General features: G+C 30.7%; 1 protein-coding gene across 3 annotated transcripts in view; it reads right to left on the reverse strand.

Moving 5' to 3' along the window:
* The window catches only part of LOC108759948 (spondin-1), a 41,781-nt gene that overhangs the window by 14,372 nt on the left and 9,281 nt on the right, over positions 1-18,128 (reverse strand). For all 3 annotated transcript variants that reach the window (XM_018505682.1, XM_018505681.1, XM_018505683.1), the window contains exon 3: positions 281-524. In XM_018505682.1, the coding sequence (XP_018361184.1) occupies positions 281-524 (244 nt within the window). The remainder of the gene's footprint in view (positions 1-280; positions 525-18,128) is intronic.

Below are 18,128 nucleotides of genomic sequence, written 5' to 3' on the forward strand. Positions count from 1 at the left end.
TAAATATTATAAACATTTATTGCATTCTGAAGCGGTGCGTTTATCGTGAAAATGACGTTATTGCTATTTAATTTCTTTTGAATGTCGCAAAATAAATATATTTTTATTTTTCTGCATATTTAAAAAAGCGTATATCATAATTTTATACGCGTATTAATAAAACGATATTATATTAAAATATTGACATTTAATTTACAACAAGAGTTGTATTAAAATTCATTAAAATTGTTATTCTGCAAATATCACGAAATAGATCATTTTTAATAAAATGTCCCTTCACCTGAGAAGGATGCAACCGCTACCTTCGGTAGGACTAGTCCAAACAACAGAAATTTTTTCCTTTTGCACCTTGGATGTCTCCACGATAGCGTTCGCACAATTATCCGCGAACTTGGTCATCGTATCGTCCTGAAGATCGAAAACGCCGATATCAACGGTATCATTCCCGTTTTCGGCCTCGGCTGATATCAGGAATTTCGTAAACTTCCGGTGCATCTGTTCGGAAGTGTCGGCCTCTAGAACCACTGAAATAATAGGCAATCTTTATTCGGTATGTCCGCATTGCATTCCGTTCTATAGTATGATCGCGAGATATTTTATATGGGCGCAATACAATTTTGCCTATAAAAAAGAATAATGTATATTTGTTCATAGTAATGTTTATACACACATATAGGATGGGACATTTTAATCGTCTTAGGTGGATATCTCAGAAACTATAAGAGAGATACAGGAAAAAGTTTTATATAAAAGCTGTAGGTGTTTTCTTAGATGCGCACAGCACACATAACAGATTAAATTCGACTGAGTAACCTCCATGTATCACATCTTGGGTAATGCTAATGTCAGCAGTACAGTAACTGTCAAGTTTTGTAATTCGAAAAGTGCTTAACGAAAAAATACTTTATTACAGCGTTTTGAAAACGTCTTGACTTCAGCTACAAAAATGTGCAATAAAAAATAGGGATTCCTATTTTAAAAATTTATGTCGACCTTGACTTGATTTAGTAATGCCTCTTATAAAACCCCATTATTTTCACCTTTTTCTTCCAAGAAAATCTACAACTTTTATATGAAACTTTTTCTTGTATTTCTCTTAGCTTCTGATATCCGCCTGAAACGATTAAAATGCCCCACCTTGTATATAAGCAAAGATTATATTTTTTTATGTCCTAATGTAGGATTTAATAAAATGATCAGAAAAAAAGTAAGAAAAAACTCTACTTGCGTACTATCAAAAAATGCATGCAAAATGGTATCGTTTTAATATACGTATATATTGCGATTTTTATTAAATTTATTTTGATACAACGATGTAAAACATGAATGATTAAAACATCAAAATAAATGTAATAAAAATTGCGATGTATACATGTATTAAATATCTTTTTGCGTGTGTTTTTTAATGAACGGCTACAATTGAAGTTTTTTTTATTTTTTTTTCTGAGAAAATAATTTCATTAATTTTACTTACGCTTGCAAAATTATTAATTTATTGATAATCGAGCAAAATGTGAAAAAAAAATTAACGATAGCAGATTAGAATAGCTTTTCAAATAAGTTTCTTTCAAAACATTCATCTCATATCCTACATTGTGTACGTGATACACACAAACACACACATACATCTATATTTGTTGGTAGACAAACTGAAATAGCCAGTCAAACAATTCGGCTCTGTTTTCTTTTTCTCTGTTATAATCACTTAGAAATGAAGTAGCCCAGACAAATTCCACAGAAAAATAACTGCAGTAACAATTTTTACAAAAGTCCAGCCTCACAGGTACGTACAATATAACAATAAATAATACTTCCACTACTGACGTTCTGGAACATATTTGTATTTTATGCAATTCGAGATACGGAAAATGTGAATTTATTCGATTATTTATTTTTATTTCCTTTCGTATTCTGCTTCATCTATTTATAATCGTTGTTGAAAGTAATAATTTTGCACAATATATTGATACGTATTAGATACGCGATTTTCGTTAATACTTTTACAAGTTACATATTTTATTTTACATACTTTGACGCGCAGAAAAAGACAGGAATTGTATGCTGTATCGAGCTGGTGTTGACGCAACGTCAAAGATATTCGAGAAAATGGAAAATTCACAGTGAATAATCCGAAGAGGCTGAATCGTTGTGCGTAATAGTGATCATCTAGCATTTATATATATATTGACGTTTAATCAGTGGTTAATATGGAACGTTGGCGTTCATATAAGCATTGGATTGACATGACGAGGCCATCGCAGCCGCCCATGTACCGAAACGTAACGGGGAAGACAAACGACATCGTCGTATTAAACTGTTTAGAAAATATGTTTAAAAGGTACACACACGTCCTTGAGAACGATTTTCTCCAAGAATTCGCGACGCTTGGTACGATACCTAACATAGTAAATCCAAAATGTATTATACAGGAGATGTTACAAAAGTACTTCTCTAATCTAGTTCGTGTTTATAGGGAACCTGATTTCAGCGAGACATTTATTTTCATATTTTATGTAGGGCTAGGGGATTACAAACGCAAATATGTGTTCTCTAATTGTATGAAATTTAATGAAGATGTTAATATTATATGCTTTCTACATCATATCACCTTACTTAATGTTATACCGAACTATTATTTTGAAAGATGCGAGACAGTGCAGATTTTGACAAGATTAATGAGAAATAAATACGGAATAGATATTGGTGACACTAACTTTCTACCGATTGAAAATAAGTTTACAATGTCTGCTATAGCAAATTGCTTTCCGAGTATAACATGGGACATGTACCATAATAATTGTAATGATCCTGCTTTTTCTAAAATATTTGCTGATTATTCTGTTTTATTTCCTGATTTTGATCTCCCCAAAACAATTTTCTTACCCATGATTGTAATGGTTCTTCCTAAGTTAGAAGAGCTGCCTATTGCAATACTCGTTGCTATATTTATAAAATTACGTGATTTTTACATGCCTGCAGAGCCGAAATATTCATTGGAATTAGCATATAATCAAATTCTTGAAATTTACAATTATTCAATAGTTCCTGAACGCTTGAAATTAAATCTATGTATGAAATGGAATATTGCGGTGAAAGAAAATAACGTATATAAATTTGCTCCTTGTTTTGCAGAAAATCGTCTAAAAGCTAAGCACTTAATATTAAAATTAATACCAAATGATCCAAAATTAAATGATATTTTACTTAAAATATAAAACTATACATATGCATATATATGTACATATATGTGTACACGTACATACACGTATATAATATGCGCGTTTAATTATTTCTTTGTTATCGTTGTAAACATAACTATATCTATGTCTTTTATCGTCATCGTTTATCGTCATTTGCGAACATAATTAATAATGCATCTTTTTTATCAGATCTTATATATTATTTGTCTATCTATACATCACATCACCCAATCATATCTTCGTTTAAATAATACTATCCGAGACAAATATAGATTGAATTAAAAACTTTTATACACAAATTATACAATTACAAAAAATTATTATACAATTTGTACAATTATACAAAATATTTCTTAGAGTAGACTAGATATTTTAAGATTATAAATCAATATATTTTAATTAGTAATTTGCTTGAAGTTAATTAAATATGCAGATGTTTCAGATAATCGATATATTGCTTATTTTCAACTAAAAGATTCATGTATCTGTATATTGTAATTGTATAGTATCTCACATACTCATATACATATAAGTTTTGAAATTAACAAAATTCATATTAAATAAAGAATACATTAGAAAAATATTTTCTACCAAAATAAGTTAATACACCACGTTGTTTTTTATTTAATTTTTGCATTGAGTGCTCCTCTTTTATCAACGTTTTCAATTAGTCGATCATAATGATTAAAATTTTTGAAATATCAATTGAATTAAAAAAATGTAATCTTAAGTCATCCAGTCTACTTACATACCTAACTTGTTTTTCTCAACTGTTTCTTGTTTTTGAAACTGAAATTGTAATTGAAAGGCAAGATTCGGTATTTCAGAAATTCAAGCCGCTGTAATAGTTATAACTGATGATAATTACAAAAGAGAAGTATTCAGTAGCAACGCAAGGATTGAAAACGAGGGCAGAGGGGTATTAATTGATTATTATTATTTTAAGATTAAGAGATTATTATGATTTGAATAAAAAAGCGTTTAAAATATTTTTCTGCAGACGTTGTTCTTTATATAATTTTTGTCACAAACTTATGGACTGCATTGTGTATCTGAAGATATCTCGCTTTATATGTATCATGAGTTAAACATATACTATAATCAAGAAATTTTCAATTACACGGAAAGATCGGTTTTGCAGAGTATCTAAAAATTCCCTACGAATTATTTTAATGACCCAACAAAATTTATTATTTTTAGATCCATATCCAATTAAATTTTTAGATATTTCAGCAAAACCTTCATTTCTGTGAACTTTCTAAATTTAATTCAAATTATGTATCTTTTAGACTCATGTACCAATGTACAGTTTAATACAATTAACTTGGAGAAAAATGATATTATTGTAAAACGTATATATATATATATATACATACTTATATGTATATTAACATACTTATATGTATATTGTGTATAACGTATATTATTAAAAAAGATTTCCATATTGATGTAAGCACAGACGGTAACGATACTTCTATGAGTTGGTGAGTTTATTAATCATAATAGGTAATTCAATACTCTCATTGTAGCTCATAATTCTTGTTAATACAATGCAATTTGCTACTCATATACTGGGATTGTTGCTGAATTATATGTGTATATCTATGTATTATATTAAATCTCGGTTTGGCAACAGAAAAGGATTTTTCCAATAAGAAATATTCATACTTATTGTGAAGTATGAATCATTGGTCGCAAATTGCGCTTAAATAGCTATAAGTTGTCGAAGTTATATATACACAAAATACCGAACAAAATTTAAGAAATGTGTAGTATGCATTATATTGTGGCGACTCGCCATTAGAGATCCACGGGACTCACTCGGTTCGCGTAAGCGCCGCACCGCGCGAATTTTCCTTTAAATAGAATATCAGGCTGGATTCATTCCAGGCGTCTAAGGCAAGTCCCACACTACATCGCCTTACTGAGTCTAGTAGTGTGGGACCAGGACGAAACGCTGCGGCCGACCACAAAGCTTCGAGTTAGGCCTCCTTGGTGGACATTTCCACAATATTAATTTATATATATGTATATATATATGAAAAATATATATATATGTATATAATATATATTGTAACAAGCAATGTCGGTTTTAAGTCGTTTTTAATACTGGTACTATTTGTAGATATTTCTTGTAAAAGATATCTTATAACATAACTATATTTTCGCGTTCCTTTTGTTTCGCATGATCAATGCGTATATTACTTACAAAATATTTGTAATCGATAACGTACGTGTATTTAAAAAAATCATTTTAGACTGAAAAGTAATGTCCATGTTATTTTTCTATAAGTAAATCGTATAAGTAATCTGGATTATTAGACATCGGATTTTCTTTATATATAAGCGTAAGATACATGAAATTAATTATGACATTAATTATGTTGTGTGTTGGCAATATGTATGAATGTATCATTACCATGTACGTATTTTGTAATATAACCAAATATAATTGTTTAAAATGTATCACAAGAATACAAGCATTAAAGAGAATTTTATGCAGCAAACTTTTTTACGTATACACTTATTTTACAAAATAGCAATTTTTTCAAAATAAACAGAAAACATTATATGTTCCGCGTCTGTATCACATTTAGCGTAATCTGTGTATCATTATTTTTAAGCAGTATATAACAATGTTTTACATTATCACAATAACGTATATTGGCTTTCTTAATAATTCTATATATTACCGTAATTGAACAGCAAAGTGAATTACTATACGAATTGCTATCGACATAATTTTCGACGTAATCAATCGCATCTATAAGAATATTCCGATCCCGATCGAATAAGGGCGCTCAGAAACTTTCGTTTTGTTCGCATACAGTTCGTAATTGATTGCCAGCGAAAACAAAATTCTGCATCTGTTCTTCCAGAAGGAAAAGCGATAGAGGAAAAACTTTTAGTATGAAAAACAATCAAGTTCGACGGAGAAAACATCGCGCCTAGTTTTTCGATGCATCGAAATATTGATTTAATTCTGAGAAATACCCAGAATAGTGTACATTTTGAAGGGAAAATAGATATAAAAGAATACTAAATTTAATGTTTTGCAAAATTATAATCATCAATTCATCTGTTGACTTCTTCTCTGCAATTCTTCTTTCTTTTTTTTTTTTCAAAAAAGCTCCAATAAGTACCGTAGTTATTAAGAAAGGTCTAATATTTCTTATTGCACGAAAAATATTGCACTTGCATGAATATCGACTTATAGATTTTCTATGTGTCGAAGGAATATTCGTGTTCTCGAAATAGAAACATATATCCAGCCCGGGTACCGACACGCTATTTATAGCATGGATTAAACACGACACACCGTGAATCCTCTACTGTGTTCACGGGGATTCAACTGTATTTCATTCTCTATTACGAAATATTCTTTAATACGTGTAAGCGTCCTACATTTTACCAATTTTACATGACCTTCTTTAAACGATTTATAGGTTGGGTTTCACTAAATTATCGCCCTAAATTTTTATAAATTTTAATAAAATGACTTTTACAAATATTATTTCTCATTATTTCATCTAATTAAATTCTTTGCTTCATATCACGTAGAGGAAAGCCTCCTATTATGAGATAGCGACATTCTATTCAGGATATTCCTAATATGAAATAACCCATTATGCTCCTATGTATAGTGAAAATCGCTAAAGTATAAGTGTTATTGTACAATAATAAAAAAGACAACCGGAATGAACGTCGAGTGCCTATATCTGCGATGCTTGATTCTAACTACCTGAAAACAAGTTCTGGGTATAATCTATCGCATGGTCATTTTTCGCGCACGATGGCTGTGTTTGTTTGTATCCTATATTAAAATTGGCATGTCACGTTTTTTTGAAGCCTCTTTTCAAAGGGATGTTGGAGTATTCCGACATTTTTTCATTAAGATTTGGTTAAGTGGAGGGGCCAGCTAGGCAGACGTAAAGAGACGTCAGTTTAGCTGGCCCTCGACCCACCCTTCTTAATCAAAACTTAATAAAAAAAATAATGGAATAATGCGGTATTTATGCGTTACCAATATCCGCAAAAAAACATTATTGCGATCATTCCGTTTAGCTAAATATAAAATTTTTTTTTTAGGGACTGAGTATGCAGTCAGTCAGCCCCACCCCAACCGTTAAAAACAACCGATTTGGAAAATTAAATACACAGGATTTATGCGCTATTTATGCGCTACCTATATCCGTAAAGAAAAATTTTTGCGCTCATTTTGTCAATCTAAAAAAAAATTTTTTTTGAGCGGACTGAGTATGCAGTCAGTCAGACCACCGGTTAAAAACAACCGATATGGAAAGTTAAATACACAGAATTTATGCGCTATTTATGCGCTATCTATATCCGTAAAGAAAAATTTTTGCGCTCATTCCGTTTCTTGAGTAATATAATAGTAATTGTTTAATTCCATTGTTTTAGTTAAATTAACATCACATTCAGTAGGAATAATGGCGATCCACAGAAATGATTGAAAATAACTCAAATTGTAGATATAATTTGACATTATAAATTTAATTAACATTATGAATGTAATGTAATATCATCAGTTACATATCGCTCCCTTATTTCAAAAGTTAGACAACTAAAAAAATTAGTACTTTAAAAAATGAGAAAAATAATTTTTCAATTTGACAAAAAATTATTTGCTATTAAATAATATCGGCAAAAGAATATATTTTAACACCTTTAAATGTTATTTTTGTTTTGCACCTATTAAAAAACCACCCACTTTGAGTTGTGATGACTTTGAGGATTTTTTTAAGCTACTCATTTTGAGGTGTAACGATTTTTTAAAAAGTTAAATTAGTTCCTTTTTTTTATTATTAATAGTATGTAGAGTAATGTTTGCTTAACTTATTTATGGTAATAACTTAAAAATGACGTTTCTTGAGTTGTGTCACTTTTGAAGTAAGGAAGCGATGTATTGATTATACAATTAATATATCCGAAATATAAAAATTGTATTAAATTATTCTTTCCGAAGACGATTATAATTCATGAGAATGTGAAAAGAAAATGGCATCAATAATTAGATAAAAAAGTATTTAAAAGTCGAATCTTGTAAAATAGTTTGGTTGCAAGGTTGTCCACTCGTAGGTCACTTTCTACATCATGTATCGTAATTACGTACTCAACTGTTTGGCAACAATATGGCTTCTGGAATTATGGGTCTTCTTGGACTATGTCTCTTGATATATGCATAAGACTTACACTTCGCCTCTTAATCCTCGAATACATAAGAGGGATTTTTAAGACCTTGCAGTATTCATTTTTCTCTGATATTCTTCCCACACCTTCGATTTAAATTTTTTCTTCTTCCGCGTAACTTTTAGAAAAACTTTAAAACTAAACTTTTCATAGTATTCAACTTAAAATGATCGAAATCGTACTTTTTACTTGAACAAGATTCATTAGAAAGTCATGTGTCCCAGATTTAAAAGGTCTTTTGAAGCGATTTAAAATCAATATAATAAATTATACATATTTGAGAGGTGTTATTAATCATAATGTTTCAGTAAAAAAAATTAAATAAAAGGAGAACAATTATTAACAAAGTGACACAGATAATTTTTTAATAATTGCATTGCGTACAAACGTACGATCTCTTTAATCAATTCTTTCTTTAACAGAAAGTCTTTAACAGAAACGTCTACGTAAATTTTTATCTGCTAAAATACGGAAGAATATGATTTAGATTATACATAGTAGTATATGCCTCCGATATCTATATTATGCTTGTATCTACATATCATGGATATTTACAACGCAAAAATTCATTAACGAAACATAGCATATCTGAGTAATTTTGTAAGCGTTGCACCGAAAATTAATATGATAAAATCATTTCATCGTATTGATTTATGGTAACTAGTGCTAAATCGGTCAGATTATATGCTGTGTTTCATTAATAAAGTTTGTAAATATTCGAGATATGTATAGATCAAATAATTTTATCGTAATGATTTTCGTTAATAAATATAATTATCGTACACTGTTAGATATCAAAGGAGCAATGGTAACTCAATCCCATGAGTTCAATAACATTTTGTTATTTTTAATTTTTTCATGTGTGTCAAAATGTATAAACAATCCACTCTATTAGTTTCAACATTCATATTAACGTATGCATTTAGTGCATAATATAATTATATTCAATAATAATCTAAATTTAATTCTTTTAATACACTTTCTCGAATTAAATTATTTAACTCCATTAAATCTATTCGCGTTGGTTAAAATCTCCAAAAGATTTTGTACTTAAACATATTGAGTTGGCGAAAGTCTTTTTACAAGTTGATAGAAAGACTTTTTAGCAACCCATATATTCTATTTTTAAAAAATTGGCAATTACACCATCTGATAGAGCAACGTTTCAGCTTTAAGAATCTGTATTTTTAATTGCGATATAATGATTTTTAACGGAGTTACATACGAGCAATAAAGTTAGAATATTACTTTTTATTTTTAAATTAATCCGCGAGTAATTTAGAAACAAAACGTACGTTTTTGAAAAAACGATTTTGTAGGGAAAGTTAGAAGTTTTCAAGATAAATAGTCGAAAATTTGCTCAAATTTTCTTTTGAGCACGCTACAGATCTACAAAGTGAAAAGAAAATTTTTCATTTTTTTCAGCTCGTAGGTTTCTATACAAATATTACAAAACTCACATAAATTAAAAAAATATAGTAACCATTTGAAAATAGCGATTTCACAAGCTTTAAAATCCTTTTCTTTTAATTTAAATTTTTATCATTTTAAGAAAGATTCTAAGTGTAAAAAGTGCAAACAGTAGTGACTTATAGAGATGATTAAAAATAACATACACATTCACACGCGCGCGCGCACGCACGCACGCAAATTGGGCGGAGCTGGGGAAGAGAGGCATGTATTTGAAATACTTTTATATAAAACACAGTTTTTGCAATATAAGTGTATTTTGTGTTTTAGAGGGGTACATGAAAATATTATGTATATTTTAAAAGAAGGCACGGCAGTGTCGCTTCGCACAGCTTAGCGCCGAGACACTACCAGTGTCTCTAGATATTTAAAATCGAAAAATTAAAAGTTTTATTTATTTTATTATTCAAATAAAAAAAATAAGATTTATTGTCAATCTTATTGTTAGTATTTGAAATATGAAATACTTTCAATCTTTCATTATTAATACTGAAATACAAAATACACACACTGAAAGAAAAAATTAGCTGCTGCAGCAAATTAGATGGTAAAATATGGTATAACATTTTTAATTGATTGCAGCAGCTAATTTTTGGTTGCATTAGTCTAACCGCAATGTCAGTAATGTCAATATAGGATTTCGATAGGCTAACACAACCAAAAATTGGATGCTGCAATCAATTAAAAATGCTATGCCATATTCAGCCAATCTTTTCTTTCAGTGCAATACTTTTATATACTTTCATAATATACAAAATATAAAATATTTTTATGTTCTCCCCGTTGAAATACTAAATACAATTGCCTTACAAATATTTTTTTCAAAGAAAAATTTTTCAAATACATGCCTAACCAAATTTGAAATTGGGTATAATTTTAAATTAGAATTCAACAAAATAACGATGAAATTTAGCTAATAAGTTATGCTAATCATTAATTTCTCTAATATTGTAATTATCGTTCTAAAGAACGCCATGTTTATCGAAGCTCAAATTCGTCGCATTAGAGAGAGTGATGACAATTAATGAGTCACGATGTCCGCGTTCACCTCTCGCATGTTATTCCCATAACCTTGAATTAAAAGAATTAGCGGCAAAAACACAGTTAACTGAAACCTTCGTCATCATGGTATCGCGTTTCCTGCAGGCAATGAGCCTCCCTTGGTTACTGAAAAACGTCAGAAGAGTATTAGCTCATTGCGACGAAAATCAGCGGATACTTCCATGGTGGAAATATCCATCATGGATACTTCAACGATCACGGCGATTCTTTTTATCTTTTTGCTTTTGTTATTTTCAAATAATCGCACCTCAAAGTTCGAACTTGCTTCATATTTTGCAACATGCGAGCGAAGCTTGTTTTTCTAACCGTGATGCGAACATGCTAAAATATTTCAAGGTTCAGTTCCCTCCACTTCCGCTGTCAGAAGTAGAGTGATATCAATCCCGATGGTATCCGACAGTTTTCGAGTTGCTCGAAACTTTTTAGGCTCGTTTACATAGAAGTCGTAGACAGGCGTGGATTCTTAAGTCGTAGGAAACTAAGCATCACTATCAAATATAAGGAGAATACTCGACTAGAATTCTTACGTTTTGATCCCCTACAACTGTCTATTTCTTCTATGTAGACGAGCCTTTATCGATCCAACCTGAAATCGAAGAAAAATTGGTTTGCATCAATGTTTTCCATCGCATGCTGAATCCGAACTTGATCTGTCGACGTTTAATACTGAATTCGTTCGTCGAAAGCTCGAGTTTTCATTCACAACAAAGCGGATTACATGTAAAGCCTAACAATAGAGTCTGTCTATGTAACATTCCCTCAACGATAGCACAACAGCGACTGGATGAATTATTAATCAATCTCGTACGGTAATAAACGGATGTACTTGCGCTTTACAGTATCGCATACCTATCTAAAATATCACCATTTCTCTCTCTCTCTCTCTCTCTCTCTCTCTCTCTCTCTCTCTCTCAGCGCGTGGCTGAAATTCCTCGAATAATCACAATGCGAGATGACCACGGTATTAACTTCCTGTGGTGATTAGGTTCGACGAAACGAGCAGTTTCGGGGTATACGCAAGTAATTACAATTTAAGAAATGACAGCGTAAGAAAGAATTTCATCTTTTCGCGATCGTTCGGGGATCGTTTTATTTCTGCATTTTCTTAGGGAATGAAAGAATTACTTTTCTGTTACTTTTACAGTTATTTTTTATAATAGCATTTGATAATGATGTTGCAATTTTTTATGACTTTAACGGTGACCAACTAAATGCTGAGGTTACGCTAAGGTTAGGAAAGTCAGTTTCAAAAATAAATTGTCATTATTTATGCGTTTCTTATTGAAAAAAGTATTAAAGTAACCAATACGCCATAAAGTGACTCAGTTACAAGTTACATTAAAAAGTAACAAGGAACAAATTGCGAGTGATTTTTTTTCAGTAATGACTTTTCCAACCCGTTATAAGTAACTATTGATTATTTCAACACCGGTGTTACATTCATCATAAAAAATTTGCAATGTCATTATTACAACAAGGTAACTTTAAATAAAGTAACGGCAGTTATAGTTACTTAAATTCCCTGCATTTTTTTATGTATCTTTCATGGAAACTGAAAATTATTATAATAAGTAACGCTAAGGAAAATTTGGCACATTGAAATAAAAAATAAAATCCTTGTTCATACCGTTATGAAATCACTGTCAATAATGCTTCAATCATTTAAAAACTGATTCAGAGTTGTTGATTCAACGTTGAATAAGTTTTTTTTTAATAATTGAAGTATAACTGAGATAGCGATTTCGTAACGATGTGAATAAGAAATTAATTAACTTTATTTTAATGTGCGAATTTTTCTTTAAACGTTATTATTATAATGACTTTTGGTTTTCACGAAGAAAAATTCATAAGAAAATATATCGATATCTGAATAAATCGATTTCTGAACGGTCGCGAAAAAAACGACAAGTACCCTTCCTTTGTACAAATTCAAGATCGCGATGAAGTGAAGGAAAACGTAATCTAAAACGTAATCTAATTTACTCACCGTCATCAATTTACAAATCCGTTCGTCTAGCTAAAGTAGAGAAAAAAAGATAGGCTACTTTCGTACTTTTAGAGATATGTCTGCCCACATTATCTACTACTACTTATGGGGCTCGTCGGTTTGCCTCAGAGAAAAAAGCCGGAGTGATTGCGAGTAATAAAGCGTTATTATACGAATGATTTAAATTGTATCGCATGGTTTAGAACCTATCGTGCGCTTTTAAAGTAAAATTCAGTTAATCGGGCGGAATGTTAATAGACATTAATAATGCGATAGATCGTATAACATTAGCCATTGATCATGTAATTAACTACTCCTAATTAGCAAGTCACCGTTGTTTCCCAGGATGGCGCAGCTTCACGGCTATTAATATATGAAAATAAATGAAAATTTATAACTTCATATTTAAAATTAATTAACGCTGCAAGCAATTCTTGGCATCACTTGCACCGATAGCTTCTGTTGACTTTTGCGCTTAGTAATTCGTTGATATATACACGCGCGCGCACCCCCACATATTTTCTAGATTATAATTAACTACAAGCACTTTAATTAGCTAACTGATTTTGCAACAATAATATCTTACAAGAATATAATCAAGTGTACTTCCCCAATTTTTATACGTTACAATATTGATAAAAATAAGAAACTAATGATATCAAAAGTGCTTTATAATTATAATAAAATTTTTTTTAACGAAATTTTCTTTTTAAGTAGATTTCATTTTTTAATAAAATTTTCTTTATATTTATAAAAAAAATACGAGATAAATAAAATTTTTTTATTATTATAAAATACTCTTGAAATATACTTCACATTTAAAAATATTTTTTAATATCTTTAACTTTATTAGACTCAAAAAGAAAAAAATACGATTTTTTGAAGAGAGGATTTCACCAGCTTAACATGCGAGAAGACATATAAAAAAGTTCGTATTTTTTCATTTTGTCTACATTTTAACATACCCTAAGCTTATTAAAATCGGACACTTGATTGAATTCTCTTATTACAGCTTTGTTGAAGTGAAATTAGCCAAGGATCAATAATGCGAGAGAACATAGCTTCGATTGTTCTATAGATAAAGAAGAAAGATCTGCTCGTGATTAACACCTACGTTACCGTATATAGCGTTGATTGTGCCAGCCCTTTACTACTCCTCATTGTATTGTTTCGCGACTCTCCATTGCGGTAACGGCGCAATAATTTTCCCGAACTTTCTCGGCTGGCGTCCTCTCTTCTTCGGGATTTAACCCCTGGAGCAAGTGCGGTCGACCGGCGAGTCTCCTCTCTGGCCAGCGCGATTTAATAGAATTTTATCGGGTCGGGGCCGTTGAATCTGCTCGCATTAAACCTACGAGTGGGACGCGACTCGTGGTGTCTCGCACCTGGCGTCCCGCCAGCGTTACGTAACACATTAATTCACTGGGCACAAGAGATTTGCATGCGTTAGTGTATGAACGTCCGCAGGTGCTGGAGCTAAGTTTCGCGAGAGGAAAGACAAAGATAAGTGAGAGAGAGAGAGAGAGAGAGAGAGAACATGAACAAAAGCAAACTTTATTGAGTTGGTTCGCTAGCCAGACAAATAGAGATGTATTTTCCTAGGAGGCATCGGAATTTCTATCAATGCACAAAACTCGGTTTAACCTGGTATGCATTGCACATAAAATGGCACAAAAGTGCTTACGCAATGAAAGGGTTATAAAGCTATTATAACGGCTAAATCTTGGCCGATTTCATTTTTTATATTAAGCTGTAAATTTATGATTTGGTACGAATTAATAGACAAGCACAATATTTTAATTCTTTAATCATTCGAGAAAAAGTTGATGTTAGAATAATATGAGTATGACGTGCAAGTAACAAGAAAGCAGAATTTGATTACCTATAAAGAAAAATGAACGGCTCAGTTTGTTATATGCTAAATTATGCCTCATGGGAGAGACGCCTCTTGCGAATCGTTTCTATTGATGTGACATAAATCTGCTATATTTCTATAAAATTCTGATTGGACGGTTTGAGTAGGAAAAGATTTCTCGCTAAGGTATGAGAGGGCTGTAGTGGAAGTATCTACTCCGGTATATCGTGGCAGGAGAGGCCTGGGACTACGGTCATCGATCCAGCTAACGATATCATGTCACGCGAGTTAATGATACTTGATATAAAAAATGCGAAAAAAGCTGTAACGATAGCTGCAATCGAGCTTGAAAAATGTGTCCCAAGCAACTAAGTGAAAAAGCAGTTTTACAATTGCTAAGTGAAAAAGCAGTTTTGCAATTGCATTTAGAATTAGAGTTATAAATTAGTTAGAGTTAACAGATAATATAAAAATTTTTATGACGCCATCACGTTTTAGACAATATATTAATTAGTAAGTGCTAATTGTCACAGTAGCGATTTTAAATTAATTTTAACATCTGATAATTTTTATTTTTACTTTTATTTAATGTTGAAAATGACTCAAAACGAAGCCGAAATTTTTATACTTCTTATTTAAATGATCAAATATAATTTAATAAAATTACACATGATTTTCTGCAGTTAACTCTCATTGACTCAATCACATATTAATTTTTTTTTTTTAATTAATGTTGATATTTAATATGCTACGTATATTTGATATTTAATATTAATATATCAATAGATACATCCAGATAAAAATTAAAACGTTTCAGGAATTGGTGAACTTAAATATATTTACTTAATTTATATGATGTATAAGATAGAATTAATAGTGTATTAAAATCTGCGCAAGACATAAATTGATGAGCTTTAACAAGGATTTAATTACAAATTTAATCGTTAAAATAGTCAGTTTGTACAAGTGTTAAAATTAAAAAAAGAATTTGCATCAAAAAACATGTCGTTAAAAAAAGAGTTGTAAAATGACGGGTCATCTTAGAAATTTGCACAGCTTCTTGACAAGGAGCGATTATTATCAAACTGAAGAAACCCTCACAAAGCTAATCGGTCAAAGTTCATCGCGGGTCGCGCATGCATTTATCCTGACTTTCAATGCAAAATGACCTTTTCTTTCAGCGCTGGTTCTCCCCCCTGCTTCTCGATCCAAAAGCATTTCCGCTGGCCGGAAAAGCGCCGTTTGCGACGTAGAAAGTCGCTGTGTCCGAAAGATCTGCGGTCTCCTTCGATAATTGCCGCAATTACCGCTAAAGGCGTAAAGCCACCGGGAAATCAAGGCGCGTGCGCGTCGTATTTCAGACAGCCATCAAAATGCTGGTAATTGATACGTCGATGACCTCACCGCGTGTTTCAATTCCTCGGTGTCAATGTGAACAGCGGATGTGAACGGTAGAATTGCGTTATTTCACTTCTCTCTTTCAAATCAAAATTTATTATTTTATCAAAAGAAAAAGATTTCAATTTTTTTCTTTATCTATTTTATCACATATCTATAACCAATCGAGAAACTCATTTGATAATGTTTAATACAAATTTATTTCTTATATTAAGATTTATAAATCGATTTTGCTTAGCCCTTGTGTGGCTTAGCCTAATATAATGTCTATTTTATTATTATTATCTGAGATTCTATATATCAATTTTATCAAAAGAAAAGGATCTCAATTTTTTTATCTTTTCTTTGATATATTTGTAACATATAGTAGTCAAGAAATTCATTTAATTTTTGTTTCTTCTCTCTCCATTAAGATTCATAAATTAATTTTACTCAGCTTAATACTTTCTATTTTATTATTATTATCATCCGATCTCAATAGAATACAGTTAACACAATTGCACATTAGCTCGCACATTTTATGTACGATCAGTAAATACATGTATTGTACATTGTACTTCCTAATTCCCTTTGCAGTCCGTTGTAAGTTTTCCAGTTTATTTGCCATTTCCTTATGTTACCACGTAACGCGTTTTACTATTTCACCGATGTCGTAAAGCCAAATTTTGTTTTACATTGTTTTATATTGTTTTATTTTGTTTTACATTGTTTTATTTTGTTCCACATTGTTTTATTTGTTTCACATTGTTTTATTTTGTTTCACATTGTTTTATATTGTTTTATATTGTTTTATTTTGTTTCACATTGTTTTATATTGTTTTATTTTGTTTCACATTGTTTTATTTTGTTTCACATTGTTTTATTTTGTTTCACATTGTTTTATATTGTTTCACATTGTTTAATTGTTTTATATTATTTTATATTGTTTTATTTTGTTTCACATTGTTTTATTTTGTTTCACATTAGAGTTAAGTAAATAATAAAAAAAAGATTGGATTTTACTTTTTAATTTGGTAGTATATATCACAACGATAAGATAAGAGGTTTGTTCGCGTCGCTTGCTTCAACACGCTCCTATAGATTAAGCGCGAAAAAGATATAAGATAATTTTTACTTTTATAATTATATTTCTAATATTTAGATGTTTTAGACTCTTATGTCCATTGAATATTACAGCGGACACTGCCGGTGATCTCCGGCAGACTCGTCGGATTAAGTAACTGATATTTGAAAATTCAAATATCTGCAAAATGAACAAAAATATTCTGCTTGATGAATCGCACAATGACTTTCACACATTTTAACTAAATTTTAATCAAATTTCGATCACGTTTAAACAAACCATTTAACATAATTTTTATTCAATGTAACTATTAATTATGTTAATTTTTTGGAATTATAATTATTCTTTAAATTTATTATGTATATAAATGTATACATGACGGTACGATTCATCTTTATGCAAACGTATTTCCTAGAAGATATCCGAGCACGATTTATAAATGTCAATGAGAGATCTGCACTTTATCCTTTTTCTCACGTTGCGAAACTTATTTAAAGTTTAAAAGCATTCAAATGTCACACGACGATCTAAAGCAGTCGCGCTTGTGACTTGAACAACTTTGACTAACTCAGTCGGATACCATTTCCTCAATTCATACATCTGAATGATACAGTATAATAAATCTCGTATAATAAACCGTACAGTATAATCTACGAAGCAACACTACGTGCAATCTTCTCTCTCTTTCTTTACGTACATACATGTATACGCAGAATTAGAAAGTAAAGTGTTACTTGTAATGCCGTTATCATTATCGTTATCTTTTTTGGTAACAATTTACAATCTTTTTTTTCTATTTATAATAATAACGGTAACAAATTTAGTCGTTATTTTTTGTTAATTTCTTATTATTTTTATATCGATTCAATAGATAATACTATT

This window comes from Trachymyrmex cornetzi, unplaced genomic scaffold (genome assembly GCF_001594075.2).
Source record: "Trachymyrmex cornetzi isolate Tcor2-1 unplaced genomic scaffold, Tcor1.1 scaffold21, whole genome shotgun sequence".
Taxonomy (NCBI): domain Eukaryota; kingdom Metazoa; phylum Arthropoda; class Insecta; order Hymenoptera; family Formicidae; genus Trachymyrmex; species Trachymyrmex cornetzi.